The sequence below is a fragment of the Taeniopygia guttata genome, chromosome 1, assembly GCF_048771995.1.
Source record: "Taeniopygia guttata chromosome 1, bTaeGut7.mat, whole genome shotgun sequence".
NCBI classification, from domain to species: Eukaryota; Metazoa; Chordata; class Aves; order Passeriformes; family Estrildidae; genus Taeniopygia; species Taeniopygia guttata.
The window spans coordinates 68,423,738-68,440,207 of NC_133024.1; the positions used below are offsets into that span (position 1 = coordinate 68,423,738).

At 37.7% G+C, this 16,470-nt stretch overlaps 1 protein-coding gene across 3 annotated transcripts in view; it reads left to right on the forward strand.

Annotated features, from left to right (window-relative positions):
• Positions 1-16,470, forward strand: part of ATP8A2 (ATPase phospholipid transporting 8A2) — a 312,539-nt gene that overhangs the window by 45,776 nt on the left and 250,293 nt on the right. For all 3 annotated transcript variants that reach the window (XM_030275104.4, XM_030275123.4, XM_030275129.4), the window contains 7 exons: positions 3,918-4,017; positions 4,612-4,710; positions 5,573-5,618; positions 9,787-9,827; positions 11,628-11,701; positions 14,790-14,859; positions 16,306-16,433. In XM_030275104.4, coding sequence (XP_030130964.4) covers positions 3,918-4,017; positions 4,612-4,710; positions 5,573-5,618; positions 9,787-9,827; positions 11,628-11,701; positions 14,790-14,859; positions 16,306-16,433 — 558 coding nt within the window. The remainder of the gene's footprint in view (positions 1-3,917; positions 4,018-4,611; positions 4,711-5,572; positions 5,619-9,786; positions 9,828-11,627; positions 11,702-14,789; positions 14,860-16,305; positions 16,434-16,470) is intronic.

Consider the following 16,470-nt stretch of genomic DNA (forward strand, 5'->3'; position numbering starts at 1 on the left):
GTCATGTGCCTGGCAGGACAGTAGCATGCAAACACCATTCCAACTAAAGACAGCATTTGAGCTTTTCAGTCAAGCAGATCAGCTTGGGTTTTCTGGGGTTTTTCTTTTCCTTCTCTTTTACTGGGTGTCTGACCTTCTGTTCATGTTGATGGGCACAAAGCTTGTTTGGTGAGAGAAGAGTTCAAGTCTGTAACATTCACTTTAATTACCCAGCCCTTTTGCTGTGGTTCAGGTGTCTGTGCCTGGCTTTCTTAGTGATTGTTCCTTCAAACTGATATGTGTTAAAAGCACTGACATCAAGTGATAGTCATTCTTCAGCTCTTGGAGAGTAATTCAAGTATGTGAATTGTGGCATGAGTAGGTTTGTGTGAATGCTGTCTAGGAAAGGACAGTTTGATGTAGTTGTTGTCCCCCTGTAAATGGGACCCCATGTATCTCAAGGAGGTCTTAATCATTATTATCTTAATTATCTAAAATTTTCTTAATCATGATTATAAGGTGAAGTTTATCTCGGAGCTGCTATTTTAAAGAAAGGGGTGTAAGTGCTTTAGATGGCTGACTGGAAAAGTGCAGACTGTGTTCAGCTGCATATTGCCAGCACACACACGTGTCTCAAGGAAGTAACTGCTCTGCCCGTCTTAGTGTCAGCCTTTGCCTCTTCAACCATTAGTAAAGTAAAACCTAATTTAATAAAATGTTTTTGGGAGACAGGGAAAAAGGCAACAATGGGAGTGGTTGTGCAAAAGTTACCGATGAATAGATAGAGTAACTGTACTGGAGAACTGTTATAGAGTTTCTCACTGCACTGCTTGCTACTTTTCATTTGACTGTTACAAAAATTACTAGGTAATCCTTGGTACTTGAGTAATATGGTAGTGAGTTAAAGTATTTGAATGACACTAATGTTGCACGTTTTACAGTGATTGCTTCCAAAAAAATCTCTGCACTGCCCTAGAAACAGTGTGGCCAGAGCCAGCTGTAGTCGGGTGCATCCAAATTCACTTGTTTAGCAGGGTTTGGTATTGTTCCTCCTGTCTTGCACAGTGGTGTAACTTGAAACATGACTTATGTGAATTAACTTGCAGGTGTGGAGGAGATGTTTCTTCTAATGTTTGCACACCTGTTCAGCATTTGAACTTGTGTAGTTAAGCGAGATTTGTGTAGCTAACAGCTGTTGTTTTAGGAGAAACCAGTTTGTTGTTTGTTTTCCCCCCTTGTGCTTCCCTCCTCTACCTGCCTCACCCTGTTCTGTGAGCTGCAGGCCTCCTATTCTCTGACTTAACATGGCTCTAATTGGGGCTGGTCAGAGAGCTAACCTGCCAGTTTTTTATTTTTAGTGACTAAAACTGTGCTATGAGTGAGCTGACTGAAGTTTCTACCTGTTCATCTGTAGGTTTTAACTTTCCTGAGCTTTGGTTATCCTGAAGTTGTAGCACATCTATCTGTTGTGAAGGAGTGCAACAGTTTTTTTATGTTATTTAAAAATAAGCATTGTTTTTATCATTTAAGGAACTGTTCTTCAGAGATAAGTCAGTTGCACGCTCCTGCCCAGCTTAGACTGCTAGTTATGTTTCTGTAAGAAGTTTCCTTTTGAATAATAACATGTATCTGCTCTTTACTCATACTTGTGGCTGCTGTTCTGACCTGTATGGTAACAGCTGATTGTGCCTGCCTCTAATTAGAGCTGTACCAATTTTCTGTGGGCATCTGTCAAGTTACTTAAGCAATAGAATACATGGTGTGACTTAGTATGTACAAACCTCTTTCAAAAGAGCCTTATTGTGTTGGCATTTACATAATTATTAGAGTAAGAATCATGTTTGAGCCAGCTAGCTGTGAAGTTGGTAGGCGGTAGAATGTTGTTAATAAATGTTTCAGCTTGGTTGCAGTCAAATTCTTGTGTTCTTATAATCATAGCAATGTGATACCTAGAGGAATACTATTCTCATATAAAATCTGACATTGTTTGATGTCTAATTAGTACTGCTTGGAGATATTGCTTATGGGTCTGACTGTGAACTTGATTAACCCATATTTTTAAGTCACAATGTTATTCTGAGTTGTGTGTTTAATTATGTTCTGTATTAAAGGAAGGTTATTACACATGAGACCAAACAAATGTGGCTTAAAACAAAAAAAAAAGAAATACTTAGAGCTGGAAGCATTTGAAGGAAGAAATTTTCTTTATATAAAGACTGGACTTGCTTTAAACCTGGATGTATTATTTCACTAATTTGGCTTAGTAGATATGAGCCATGATTAAGTACAACTATTTGAAATTTTTGTAAAATATTATGTTGAGTATTTAAATACTTGAGTCTGGTGAGCAGCAGTAGGAACAGAAAGGGATTTTGTAGTTGCTTGAAGAGGAAACAAGGCAAGTTCCTAAGATGCATCTTAATTGGTTTTTAATTTTATCTTACCCCACTAATTTTTCTTTAGTGTTTAAAATAGAGCCTTTTAAAACAGGCTGTGCCTTGTTACATCTAGTTACTGTTTGATTTTGAAAGATGCAGCAGTGTCTGTTTAGATGGCTTGGAGTTGAGTATGGGGCAGATAAGAAGGAAAAGAAGGTGATTAAAGCATTAAGTTGGAAAATGCAGTTCTCTAACCATTGTCTGTGCAGAGGTCAGAGAACCCCACTGAACTCAGCTGCTTGTGGATCAGGGTAGTAAGAGTTTTATGCATAGCAGCAGTCTGTTGTGAAAGGCAGATCATATAGGTAAAGTATTTGATTATCCTAGCCCTTTATGATTTCTGAATAGCAATGCTGTGCATTTCAGTTGATCTGGAAGGCTTTTTGGTGGGGGAGAGAGGATTAGACTTAATGGAGAGGTGGTCTTGACACTGCTAGGAAATGTCAGTAAAACAGGAAATGGGAAACAATTTTTCTTTTTTTCTTGAGAGCCAAGTATCTTAGTCTTCTCAGTTCTTTGGAAATACAAGACTTCTTTAAAAAAAAAAAAAAAAAAAAAAAAAAAAACAACAAAAAACCAACCAAACCAGAACAAAGCACCAAAAAAACCTGCAAAATGAAACCAAAACCACAGCACCCAAAAAAAAAAAATTATGCCTCAAAATTCCTGTCATTTCTTGTTGGGCCTTTGCAAGGGATACTGAGCTACCAGTGCTCAGTTGTTAAAACTCCAACTCATGATGATGGCCAGTAATTTAGGTGGTAAAGGTTCTATGCTAATGGTTAAATTATCATGTCGACTTTGATACTTTTTTCCTGAAATTGTACTCATGTCCATTATGGATTTGATGTGAAGATGACAAGAAATTTCATAGGTGATTAAGTAGTAAGTGCAGTATGTTTTTGTTTTAAGGCAGAAGAAAGTTATAAATCAGCGATATATCTGTTCGTTACAGTGTATGCATATATGTTAGTTATATACATGTAAAAAAATAGGAAAAAAACCAAAAGACATTAATCTGAAAAAGTGTATGTTGTTCTGGAGGATTATTCATATCTGAGCATAAGTCATTCTGAAGTAGGAAATGAGACATTTTAAAAATGCATTGCAATGCATTTAATTTCTCTCATTCAACTCTGCCTCCCCCAACATTTAAATTCCACGTTTTGATGAAAGGTAAGCACTTGGAACTGAAATGAAAGCTTGACTGTTCACAGTGCTGAAGTTTGGATGGATGGCAAATTGTCTGATAGCTCATCCAACAACAAGGGTACCAGCAGTAGAAGTGGGCCTGATGGCCTTCTGGGTCTGTGTGATAGCTCTTTTGTTTGGTACAGCTCCTTATCATAACCAAAACAACTACTTCCTCCATATTCTAAATATCTTTTGAATATCTCTTATCTTTGAACTTCTGTCTAACACTGGCTTTTAGACTTTTTGGTCATGATCCCCACCAGATATTCTGATGAAGTACTAAGATGAAAATCTTCTACCCTGCAGCACAGCCAAGTACAGCGTGGTGACATTTCTACCTCGATTCCTGTATGAGCAGATAAGAAAAGCTGCAAATGCATTCTTCCTCTTCATTGCCTTACTGCAGGTATTGTATTATTGCTTTGCCTTGTTAATAAAATGAAATGGTAATGCAATAAAAGTTATTCCTGTTGTTATGCTTAACTGCAAAGCAATTATTAAACTTAATCTAATACTAATATTAATGGGGTATGTAGTTGCTAACTGGAACTTGAAGACAGCATAGTAACTTCTTTCCATGTAGTTTGTAAAGTCAAACCTCTTTTATTAAGAAGTAAAAATAAGTTGTGTCATAAAACATGGAGCTATTGACCATTATGAGAAAAGAATATGTGACTTGTGAAACTTTTGCTTAGTTCAGATTATCACTGCTTCCATGTGAATTACATAATTTGTATAATTTTCTTGTTAAGAGAAGAGAAATAGAATAAAAGGCATGTACAACAAGAGTATCTTCTAAATTTGTTATTGTTTCTTCAAACATACTTAGACTGTAGGCTAGTTTGCCCACTGAAATGGGATATCTGTGAGGCACAAATCACACAGTAAATCAGAGAACTTTGTGTTCTCTCTTCTGAGAGCTTTGCATAAAATTCTAAATGTGCCCGAAATTAATTTTAAATACTAATATAAAATGAGTCTCTTTTCCCTCTGCTCACAGCAAATTCCAGATGTCTCTCCAACAGGAAGATATACCACCTTGGTGCCATTGCTATTTATTTTAACAGTTGCTGGCATCAAAGAAATCATAGAAGATTATGTGAGTATGACTGATGAGGATGGGAATGAGTATGATGGGGAAGGCTGTGCTAAAGACCAAAAGCTATAAAATGCCATAAAGTCATGCATCTCTGAAGTCTCTTGAGTCATTGCTTAACAGCAGCAAAATATTGTTTTGACTTTCAAAGTACTTGACTTGAGTTTCTGTAATAAACACTGAAAACATACTGAAATAAAGAAATATTTTCAATATAGTTGGTGAACAAGAAAACAGTAGAAATCAGGACATTTGTTTCTCCCTCTTCAAGCTTGCTTATTAATGCAGTTATTAGAAAGACAGTGTAGAGTCCTGACAAATATGTGGTCTTTTCAGATGGTCTTGAAAATGAGGTTTGGGGGGAGGCAAGCAATTTAAGGATAGAGAAGACTGTTTTGGGGGAAATCTGCTCTAACTTGCTTGTGTACTTTACATCAGAATGAGGTCTTTCTGCTTTGCAAAGTACTGATGAGTGAAATAATTTGGATATCAGTCTAAACAACAGCACATGGAATTAATATACATGGATATGTATTTAAATATTGTGGTCCTTATTGTTCCTTTTGTTGTTCTTCAATAAAACCCAGCTTTGGAGACTTTTTAACCACTGATAAAGTTTTGAGCCAGACTTCCAACATGAGTATTTACACTTTGAAGGTTGTAAATTATACTCTTTATGTTCTTTTACAAACCATTTGGATTTAGATGATCTGTGACTTTAAAAAACAAAGCAAAACAAAAAACCCATAAAGGCAAAAAGGACCCAATGTATCTTCTTGCATTTTGTCATATTTTTAGCTCTGATCATTATTGAATTTGTGATGAAGTGTAATGAGGTGTAATGAAATGTTTTGTTTCCTTACAGAAAAGGCATAAGGCCGACAGTGCAGTGAATAAAAAGAAAACAGTAGGTAAGACTAAATAGTCTTTAAGTATTTAAAATGCAAATAGTAAATGCTTACTTTTGAACAATTCTATTGCTTTAATGGTCATGATGGTGAGGAATGCCATCATGACCATTAAAGCAGGTACTTACCAGTAATTTAGGATTTTACTTTGATAAAGGTTTCAGACTGATTGTTGATGGTCTGACACTTAAGGGGAGGCACTGGGAGGATTACCGGAATTTATAAATTCATGTAGTCTCAAGGTTGTGCAAAGTTACATAGTTCTCAGCTCCTCCAAGAAAACCAAACAATTTTGTCCTTACCAAACTCCATCCTGATTATTCTAACACCAAACCCAACACCAAAACATCCAGAACTAAAAAAGCCAACAACCCCCTGAAATGTTGAAAGCTGCTGTCAGAAGAATTTAAAGTCATTTTTGTAAATGCTGCTGCCCTTTAAATATAGTAAGTCTGGGGACTTTTTAGCTTTGCTTTCCTGAAGTGTCACTGAAAGAGAATTTAATGCTGATATCCACTGAATGCCTAGATGTATCACTAAGGTATGGATAGTACTTGTCACTGTATGCCTGAAGACATCACTGTCATTTTCTTCAACTCCCTTAACTGAAAACCTGTGCAGAAAATGGGAAGAGCTTGTCACTGGCTGTCCTGTGATTGTACTGTGCCATAGTCAAGGCAGCTCCATGTTCCTGTGTTGGACAGCTCCACTTCTGCTCCTCAGTGCAAATGTGCAGCTGAAATGGTACACAGGGACTTGAGCTCCAAGAAGAGCCCCTTCCTCCCAAGCACAAATACCTGAAGTGTCAAAAAGCTAGAGGAACACTTAAAGGAACGTGGGAAAGTGAGCAACCTGCTGGCTCCATGCATCAGATAGTCCTGCAAACATTATGTCTGTTTTTTTTTTCACTGAGTTTGGTGCTTGAAAATTTGGGTTGGTCATTAAGGTTGTTTATTAATACACATCTAAAGGCATTGCTTTATCAGTTCTCCTAGGTAATGTCTCTCTACAAGAGTCTGGGAAGATATTTGGAGTGCAAGAACACTGTATTAGTCATGAGCAATTGGCAATTAAGTGGCTGTAGCACAACAGCCCTTGTTATGGGTAATATGAAAGATGGCCCTTCCAGAGGTTGCAGAGGCAGTTATAATTCATTTGTTGGTAGAGAATGTGTGCCAACAAACACTTCAAGGGACGTTTGTCACAGTAATTGTGGAGAGACAACCTTAAAGAAAACAAGGTGTTCTAATGGAGCTAAGTGGATCTTAGCACTTGAAAAATTATGAGTTCAGATTTTATTTTTTACCTTTGAATACTCTAAATAAATTTTCAGTCTGATACTTAATACTGTATCCTCCTCCTTCTTAAGAGGAAGGCTAAAGAGGCTTATTCTTGAGACATGTATTACCAGAGTGAAAAGATAACTTAGGTTCAGAGTGGGATTAAGAGGAAATAAATTTAGGTTCTCTGTGTGCCTTTAGGTTGCTCTTATAGCTGAGAGGTGTCTAATCAATGCATTCAGTGTGGAGAGCATTTAAGCTCACTGAGAAGCAGATGCTTGCTGTCTGCTTGGCTGTGTCCTGAACTCCACTGCCTGCAGTGTCTGGTTGCTTACTGCAGCAGCAGTCATGTAGTTTGCATTTATCTTGTTTAGTTTTTTAGAGCAGTTGTGTATCTTCAAAGTTCTTTTCCTGTATTAAATTTACCATGGAAAACATCAGTTTACTTTGCAGAGTGGTTTTGATATGTAGGAATTAACTTGCCTTTGGAGCAAACTAAAAGTGAAGTTCTGCCCTGGGTGAGCACTGAACATTTGCATTAGGAGGTGGAGTGTATTTAGGCTTTGAGCCAGTGTTTTATGTCTTGGATGGCTTCACGTGATGTCTGTGGTGATGACATTAAATCTACGGACCTGACTCCATATAATTCCAAGTGAAGCCCCTGAGCAGTGTATTGCATAGATATAGAGAGCTGAGTAATAATTGTTCTGATGTCTTGATGCTCCCGTTGTCAAAGAATGAGCATTTAATATTGCATGGGATGAGCTCGAATATTAGACAAGCACAGGGCTAGAAAACCCTGGAACAAGACTGCTGGGATATGCTCCCTTCAGGAGCCTCACTTCAAATGGCCCTGCATGGCTGGATGTGAGTGACAGCATTAAGTCCTAGGTCTAGAACTGGGTTTTGATCTTGGAAGGCCTTAAATAGAAGGTTTATATTGAAACTCTCTTAATTTTAGGTACTTGTCCTTTGTTCCTTTAACCAAGTATCTTTTGACAATGACTAATTCATCAGTTTTGCCCTACTAAAGATATTCTAGAGAAGACATGTCCTTTTCTGTCCTTTGGAGTACTCCTCTAAAACTGGGTTAAGCAGAGTAGGAGGTGTGAAATTGCATCCCCAAAATTTCTGAACTGTTTTATGTCTAATGGCAGCTTTCTCTTTAGGCTGTGGGATTATGAGTTTAAAAGGAAATAGTTTAGTAATAGAACAGTAAGAAAATAGCTTCAGTAATTTGCTTGGGTATTTAATTTTAATCTCTAAATTTATTTCAGTAAGCATTGCAAGTTAAATTGTTTTCTGAGGTAAACTGCCTACCAGACAAAGTCTGTAGCACTTGAAGCTGCAAAATACCTTTGTGTGTGAGCATACAACAATGTCAACAAAATGTTTATTGAAAGGTCTCCAAAACTTTCTGGTGGAATAGGGAGGTGTCTAAACCATGGCACAGGAGATGCTGAATGTTGCAACTCCTCTCTGAAGGTTGGATTTTGAGTCAAGGCTGCAGGTATTTGGCTTTCCCCTGGAGATTCTGGATTCAAGCCTTCTGAGTTCTGAACTAAGCAGAGCTCAACTCAAGAACAGTGTATATGAGGGATGGAAGGGATGCACCAAAACTGTTCTTCCCCTAAACTGCTGTACTTTGGTTGGAAGCTCAGCTGTTTTTTGACACGTCACTGGCAGTACTTCTGTTGCTGCCTATCCATTTTTTGTTAAATAGTTTAGTTCACTTTAGTAATTCACTGCGATATTAAATATCAGGATTCAGTACTTCAATGTGTGTGGCCTGAGAACAGGAGTCAAGAGACAGGTTTCTTCTGCTTCAGCTATTCTGACAAGTCTTGCATTCCTGTTTGTGGAGTGGTATATCCTGGGTAGGATGGTCAAGGCTGTATTGAGCAGAATTTTCTTCTGAGAGTCTGGTATTATTTTCAGATTGTCCATGTGTATGAAATACAGTTGAGAAGATTGTTTGGATTCAAAAGTAGGGGACTGACCTCTTCAATTCTGATCTGTTGCACACTGCACTTTTTAAACACCTTTGAAAACTAGCTGCAGCTGCTTTCAATTAATGTGAACTTGCTGTCCTTGGACCTGGACTGGACTGGGTTATTCAGCAGTAATTGGGCATATTTGACCTCACTGTTTTGGCTGGAGTAGTATTAAGTAGGTGTACAATCACCTAGAGAAAGGGCTTGGGTGGAAAGGCAGGCTGCAGGGTAAATGACTAATGAGTGTGTTAAGATGGCAGTGTAGAAATGGAGCCCTATAGAAACTGAGGTTGGTTTTGGTATCTTTTCTTTTTATTCTTCCAATGTGAACTTCAGGAGTAAGGATTCTCCTTCTGCCAAAGCTGATTGTTACTTTTCAGTAGGGCTTTGAGCCTGCTTGGCAATTAAGACTCAGATTTATATGGGCCATAGGTAATGATAGGGAAGTTGCATGTGCCAGAGTCAAAATATTGTGAATGAAATGCAAGGCAAAAGATGAGACGTGAAAATTCTGTGGTAAATCATACACAGAGTGAAAGTGCTTCCTGATACTGATTGGCAGTGGGCAGTAGTGCCTTTTGTTTTAAGGAAGGTCATTTCCCAAACAAGAAACAATGCTGCCCATCTACATGTTAGTATGAAGTGATGCCATGAAGAAATCAGGCCACCAACTGTTGTCTGGCAGGTGATAAAAATTATATAAATATGAAGGGCACATTCTTCCTCTTTCTTGTATTCACATGCCCACAGCTGTGAACAGAAGTTCCAGCTTCTGAAAAATGCATTTCTGATTTTTGTGTTGGTTCCTATTGTTTGCTGCTGATGATACAGTTGTTTTGAAATTTGTCTGAATTATGACTATTTATTCTGTAATCTAACTTTAAGCTTTCTTTCCAGTTCTAAGAAATGGGATGTGGCAGAACATTATGTGGAAAGAGGTAAATAAAACCTGAGGATGGGAGGGAGGGAAAGCAAGTGTTCAAGAATTACTCTTGACAGAATTAATTGGGAGGCATAGAATTAATGTATCCTACATGAGAGTTCTTTGTCACTTGGGGTGGTGGGGTAGGAGGGATTCTTTCTGTTCCAGTAGCCAAAATTGCCCTGAGCGAGGCATCTGAATACCCATTTTTAAATCCTGGTACTGTGTTACAGTCAAATGCTAATGGATTGTTGTGTTCTTCCTTGTTCAGTTAATAGGTAAACTGTAAACAGTATTTTGGGTTTTAGTCTGCCTAGAAGAGTAATTTTCACTGCAATGCTGTACCTCCCCTGCAAGTCTAACAGAGACTTAACTTTTCTGCCTGTGCTAAGAAGTCCCTGGGCTTTGAGACTAATTAGTAAGCTGCTTGCTCAAGTAAGAAACACAAGCTCCACTGCTACCTGAGGCACTTGGGACCCATGTTTTGTGAGGCCCTTGGCCAGAGTCTGGTGGGCTTTATTTCTAATACCTGGAAGTTGCTGAAATGCCTTTGGATGTATCGATCTAGTTGTGGCTCTTAGTGCCTTTTAAAGGATAAAATTAGCCCTCTTATCTAGTAATTGAGGAAAAAGTACACCCTTTTAAAACCTCTGAGGAATGAGATCAGTCTCAAGACACCTAAAAGCAATACTGCTGAAGTGTTAGGCTATAGTAGAAGCTGAAGATTGCCACGGATTCAGATGGCTAATGTTGGTTCCTGTTTATGCTGTTCCAAGTCCTATTTTTGTAGAAAGGACAGTGAATTGAAAGTTTAAGGTCAAGCCTGGAATCTGGGTTTTTTATGCCCTTAGGCACTTCTTGAATTGACCTGTGTCTGTAACTGCATGTTGTCCCAGCTTTTGTTGTTAAACAGTTCTGTATTAGCCACCTTGGTCGCTTTTTTTTTTTTTTTTTTTTGGTTGTACTGAAAGTGGTAGGGAATTTATTTTTAGTGGCATCTGAGTAAAACTAATGAATCTGCTTGTTCAAACATGCCATCTGTTTCCATTTTTATAAATTAATATCTTGAAAGTATTTTAAGCCCATGTCAGACTCTCAGTTCTGCATTTGGCATTAAGCAGCCTCGTGCTTATTGGGCAAACCTGGTTTACTGTTTGAGAGTGCTACTTGACTCTTTTGAGAATGAAAGTTCCATGCATGTGTGACTAACTCAAGGTGCTGGAAAATCTTAGGCCTGTGTAGGAGGAGACAAGTATTCCAGAATTCTGCATATCTCAGGCAAGGACAGGATTATATGATGGATCCATAGAGATGATACTACTTGCTAGTGACTAGTACAACAATGCATCTAAGGGGAATTAAGGGAAAATTATAGTGATGATTGTGTAGGTAAGTAATACAGATAAGGAATGGAAGAAAACTCTTGATACTTAATGAAGGTGAAGTTTAAAGATAACCTTTTTACTAGGAGAAAAAAAAATAAGACTAAAGAAAACCCCTGAATTTGGATAATGGCAGAACTATAGAAAAAGGGATTTTTTTATTAAATATAAGCCACAGAAGTTCACAATTTCTAATTGAGTGCATCTACCTTTTTTCTTTCTAGAATTGTTTACTTTACATTCAGAAAAGGGAAGGCTTTGATATTTCCAAACTTGCAGTGAAAAGTACTCTGACTTTCATAAAAACTGTCTCTAGCTGTTCTGTGCATGATGCTGTTCTTCTGACTGGGTGAAAGAAAATAACAAACTAACATTCCAGGCAAGCGAACTGTTTGTTTTTCTCTTCCATGCTACTGTACTCCTGACCACCACAGGTAGCAGTAGGCGATATTGTGAAGGTCACCAATGGGCAGCATCTTCCAGCAGACATGATCATAATATCTACCAGGTATCCTGAATGGGCGTGGAAGTTATGTGTCTGATGAACTGAGGTGCAGAGGACTTGAATCTCTGTATTTGCTATTAATAAAACCAGACATCAGATAACACTAATTCTATTCCACATCTAAAATCAAATTTCAACAAAATTCAGTGACAAAACATGGCTTTACTAGGCTTTGATTCATATATCATTGTAGAGAGGCTCTTCTAAAATGAGGTGTTTTCAAGACTTCACTTTATGAATTGCAGATACATAATACTCTGTATTAATGAGTTTGTTGGAAGACTGAAGGTTCTTAACACGAGCTTCATGCAGTCAGTGGTTCTATGGCCTTTTGAGAATCCCTCCACTTAAATAAGGAAGCTTAAGTTTTCTTCCAGTTAATTCCACTGAGTATTCAGCATATTTTCCTGTGCTCCCCCAGGAAGATTTCTCTTTCAATAGGAAATCTGAAAGGGTAGCTCTTTTGGCATCAAACAACAAAAGAGCTTTTGGACTTTGTTTGTTCACTACTTCTCTTGGATACAGCACATTATGGCCCATCTCTAGCATGGTAGCAACAGTAATCTATTAAATCCTTCTTGGTTTAGTTTCAAGTGTGGGACAACTTCCTGATGCCCCCCAGGACACATTTGGCCCTCTTGGCTACCAGGGCACTGTGGACACATGTTGAACTTGCCATTGACCAGGACCCTCAGGCCCCTTTCCATGGGACTGCTCTCCCTCATCCCATTCTCCACTCTGTACACACATCTAGGGTTATCTTGCTCCAGATGGAGAATCCAGCACTTGCCTTTATTAAACTTCATATGGCTTGCCCAGCTTTCTCATTTGTTGAGGTCTCATAGTTCCTAAAAACATTTGAGTAGTGCTTGACTGCTACTCTAAGTTCTAGATTCTGTAGAGCAACTTGAGGATGAATCAAGACCACAGTTTGCTTAGACAGATGAGGTTTAAACAAGAGACAACAGCACAGCTCCTGTTGTTAAACATGCTTTAAGCATGTTTGCGTCTAATAACCAAACCTTACAACACCTCTGTAATTCCCTCCTGTGTGTGTGCTTTTCAGCAGTGACTGCAGATTGCTCTGGTCTCAGGGTTTCAGTTCTCTTACATGATCCAGCTTTTAAGGGGAACTTGTTGTTTTTCAAGCTCCTGTATTTTCTGCTCCATCCTTATTGTCTATGCTGTTTCTGGAAGATTTTATTTTTTTCTAAGCTATATGCAGAAGCTCAGTCTTTTTGAATTACTACATGATGAAGGATAGAAGCACCTTCATTCTATGGCATACAGTATTGTATTTTTCAAAACAAGCCTCAAACTTTAAATAAGTGGTTGCCAACTTAATATGCAGTTAGGCTGAACTTGGACATCAATAACTTTCTGTTTCAGCATTGAAGAATATTTTACTTAAGAACTTCTCTAATGTATTATACTAAAAACCTCTTCTGACTTATTTCTTAACTGTGTGGGCCAGCTTTTTCTTCTACATTTTTCTACTAACCTGCTGTCTTTGATAACCACATAATAATTAGAGAATTTAACCCAAAGCATGGTAATTTGGGAGAAGCTTTGCTTGAAATAAATAGCAATTTGTATGTCAGTTCTGCTTTATAATTGGTATTATTCCCATGATTCCTTTAAATGTCAATACTAAGTGTCCTCAGTTCACCAGAAAACTCTGCATGTTCTGAAGGGGGTGGGTTCTTTTGCTTTTATATGTTGATTTTCTGTGTCTGAGGTGATTGTTAGAGGTAAAATTGACAGTTGTTTTTATCTTGACTCTCTTCCTGTATAGCAAAAAGGTGACATCAAATTTTACATAAATAGTGAATTAACATGTAAGAAAAATATTTTCATTCAAACACAACTTTGCATGGAAACACGTCCACATGTCTCATTTCCACAGTTCATACAATTTCTGTGGAAATTAGAGGAATTGTATTGCAAAAGGTCTCCTTCCTGAGCTAACCACTTCAGTTGTGGTAGACAAGGAGTTTGACACAAGTAAAATTGGAATCAAGCTGGACTCTAATCTATGTCTTTCTTGGGTTCAGATTCAAATTGCCTGTGTAGGAAGGGACAAAGAATAGACTCAACCATTTTTTCTTTTCAAAGCAAAATTAATTGTAGAGAATAATCTAGCTTCTTACTGTGTTATAAATGTACCTGTCAATTTCTTAATTATTATTTTCCTAAGGAGTCTTTATTACTGACTGTTCTGTTGATTGAGTACATTTGCTGTTAGAACAATTTGTTACTTTGGAAAAAACCTAGCCATTTATCAAGAATATGACAAGTGATATGCTGAAGAAGCACTTGCTTGAGTCCAGGTGGAAAACTGATATTCCTTAGTAGCCTGAGAAGACACTGGGCAGAAAAATCATTTTCATGGTGCCATGCAGAGGTTTTGAATCTTGAGTGGCATGTCAGGAAAAGATCTAGTAAAAGTACCCTTTCTTATCACAGGTGTCACCTATGCAGAGCTCCTCTGTTAGATATAGATAAGAGCTTGACTAATAGAAAGTTCAGTTCTAGGAGGAAGACTTTTGTCCCTATTGGTAAGGGCAGAAACACATCTGGAAAGATGCAGGTTACAGCCCTCAATCCTAGCAAACCTTTTTCTCATGCCCAAAAAAAAGCTGTTTAGCAATGACTTGGGATGTACTTCCCTTATTAAGGGGACTTTGCAGACATGATTTTTTGAGTCCAGGTCACAGACAGAATTCAATAGCAGAGAGAGAGCATTGCTGTCTTCATCCAACATACCCCCTTTTTATACAGTTCAATACTTGCTCTTTCATCCATAGCTCTTGGAAGCAATTTAGTGGATTGCAATTCAAAGTAATCCACTTTAGGCATCTAAGTTTATAACAACTTGTTAAATTCTTACTGATTTTTTGATTCAGATTTGTCTTTCTCTGTAGTTGTATGTAGTAAATATGTACTTTCAGCTTTCATGGTTGTATACCACCAGTATAGTTTTCTGTCTTCTGCAGTGCATTGAAGGAGTCTGTGGTGGACTAAATTACTGTAAAAGTAGTGTACAAAAAAGCACTGATTTTTAATATTGAAAATCTTACACTCCTTACAGTGAACCACAAGCCATGTGCTATATTGAAACAGCTAATCTTGATGGGGAGACGAATCTTAAAATACGACAGGTAAAACAAATGGAATTTATTTTTTTTCTTTTAGGTATTTAATATTATTTATGAATCAGCATCTAGCTTGCATGGTAACAATACAAGTGCTTTTTTTATTGTTGTTGTTTTAAAAAGCATCTTTCTTCAAGTGGATGTAATTTGCCTTTTCAACAGATACAAACCTAAGCAGTAATGCATCATGTGCAAGTGTAGGGAACTAACCTGGAGCAAGTATTTTAAGCCCAGAGAGACAAATCAAACAGACCTTGGATGTGTTTTCCCGAAGATCTAGTTAGTGGAATTTAAGTGCTGTACATAAAAAAAAAATATCAGCTATGCTTGTGATGAGAGTTGCAGTGTCTCCTGTCACAAGTACTAATTTATGAGTATTATGCAGAGGCAGAAGCTGAAAAGGTTATTTATATGTATAAGTTGATTTGTTATCACTGTGGTAAGCAGAATAATTTATTTGGATCTTTCTGGTTTTGTTAAAGAAGTACTGTTGCTTATAGTGTTTAGAAATAGTTAAGAATCTTCGGCTTCTTTCATTAAAAAAAGTATTTAGATTAGGATTGTGAAACACAGATAATTTGTTTTTAAAAAGCTATGCTTGCTTCTTCTTTACTGCGTTTGTAGAAATGTGATTTACTGTTTCAGATCAGGCTACTAAGTCAGGTCTTGAGCTTTTGTAAGATTTTATTTGCTTCAGGACATGCTTAAAATACAAAAATACGACCTTGCTCTGGCTTGCAGTGCTGCAGTCAAATTCTGGCAAAAGAAAGATGAAATGGATTCCTCTTTTAATAGAAGGTTAGTGGGGTGCCGTGCATGTGCTCAGATGTGGAGTACCAATACTTTATGTTGCAGTTGCGTGACAGGCTGAGCATTGACCTTGAGCAGGATCAGCGCGTGGTGGCTGCTGTGGCACAAGAGAGACTACACTTAAGAATGACCATATTTAGCAGTCATAACACATCAGTGCAGTTATACTTTGAGAAAAAAAACAGGCTTGTTTATACTGCTTTTCTCCTACTTCCCCCTGCACGTATCCAACTTCACATTTGGTGGATCTTACTTTCCTCTTAATTCAAGAGAGATCATGTAGGTAATGTAAATATCTGTGCAGAGAGTTTCAGTCTTGGTAGTAGGTTTCTCTGTGTTCATAATGAGTCTTCCTTGCAGGAAAGAGGTATTGAATCTAAAATTAAAAAAGAGAACCCCAAAACCTGACAAAAACCAACCCCAAAAAAGCAACAACAACAACAAAAAAAAACCCCAAACAAAAAAACAAACAAACAAAAAAACCCCCACAAACCCACCAAAGCCAAACAGGACCCTGACTAACAAACCTCTACAGTTTAAACTATATTTTGTTTCATAGATGCTAAAAGGAAGCACCATTTTCCTAGGTTGCCTTCTAATAGCATTTTTTGTCAATAATCTTCTTTGAATTGTTCTATGCAGGGTTTGTCTCAAACTGCTAGTCTCCAGTCCAGGGAAGAATTGATGAAAGTGTCTGGGAGGATAGAATGTGAAGGACCCAACCGCCATCTCTATGACTTCACTGGAAACTTGCGCTTAGATGGTCAAAGGTATTGACAACAAAGCCATGAATTCATTTGGTTAGGA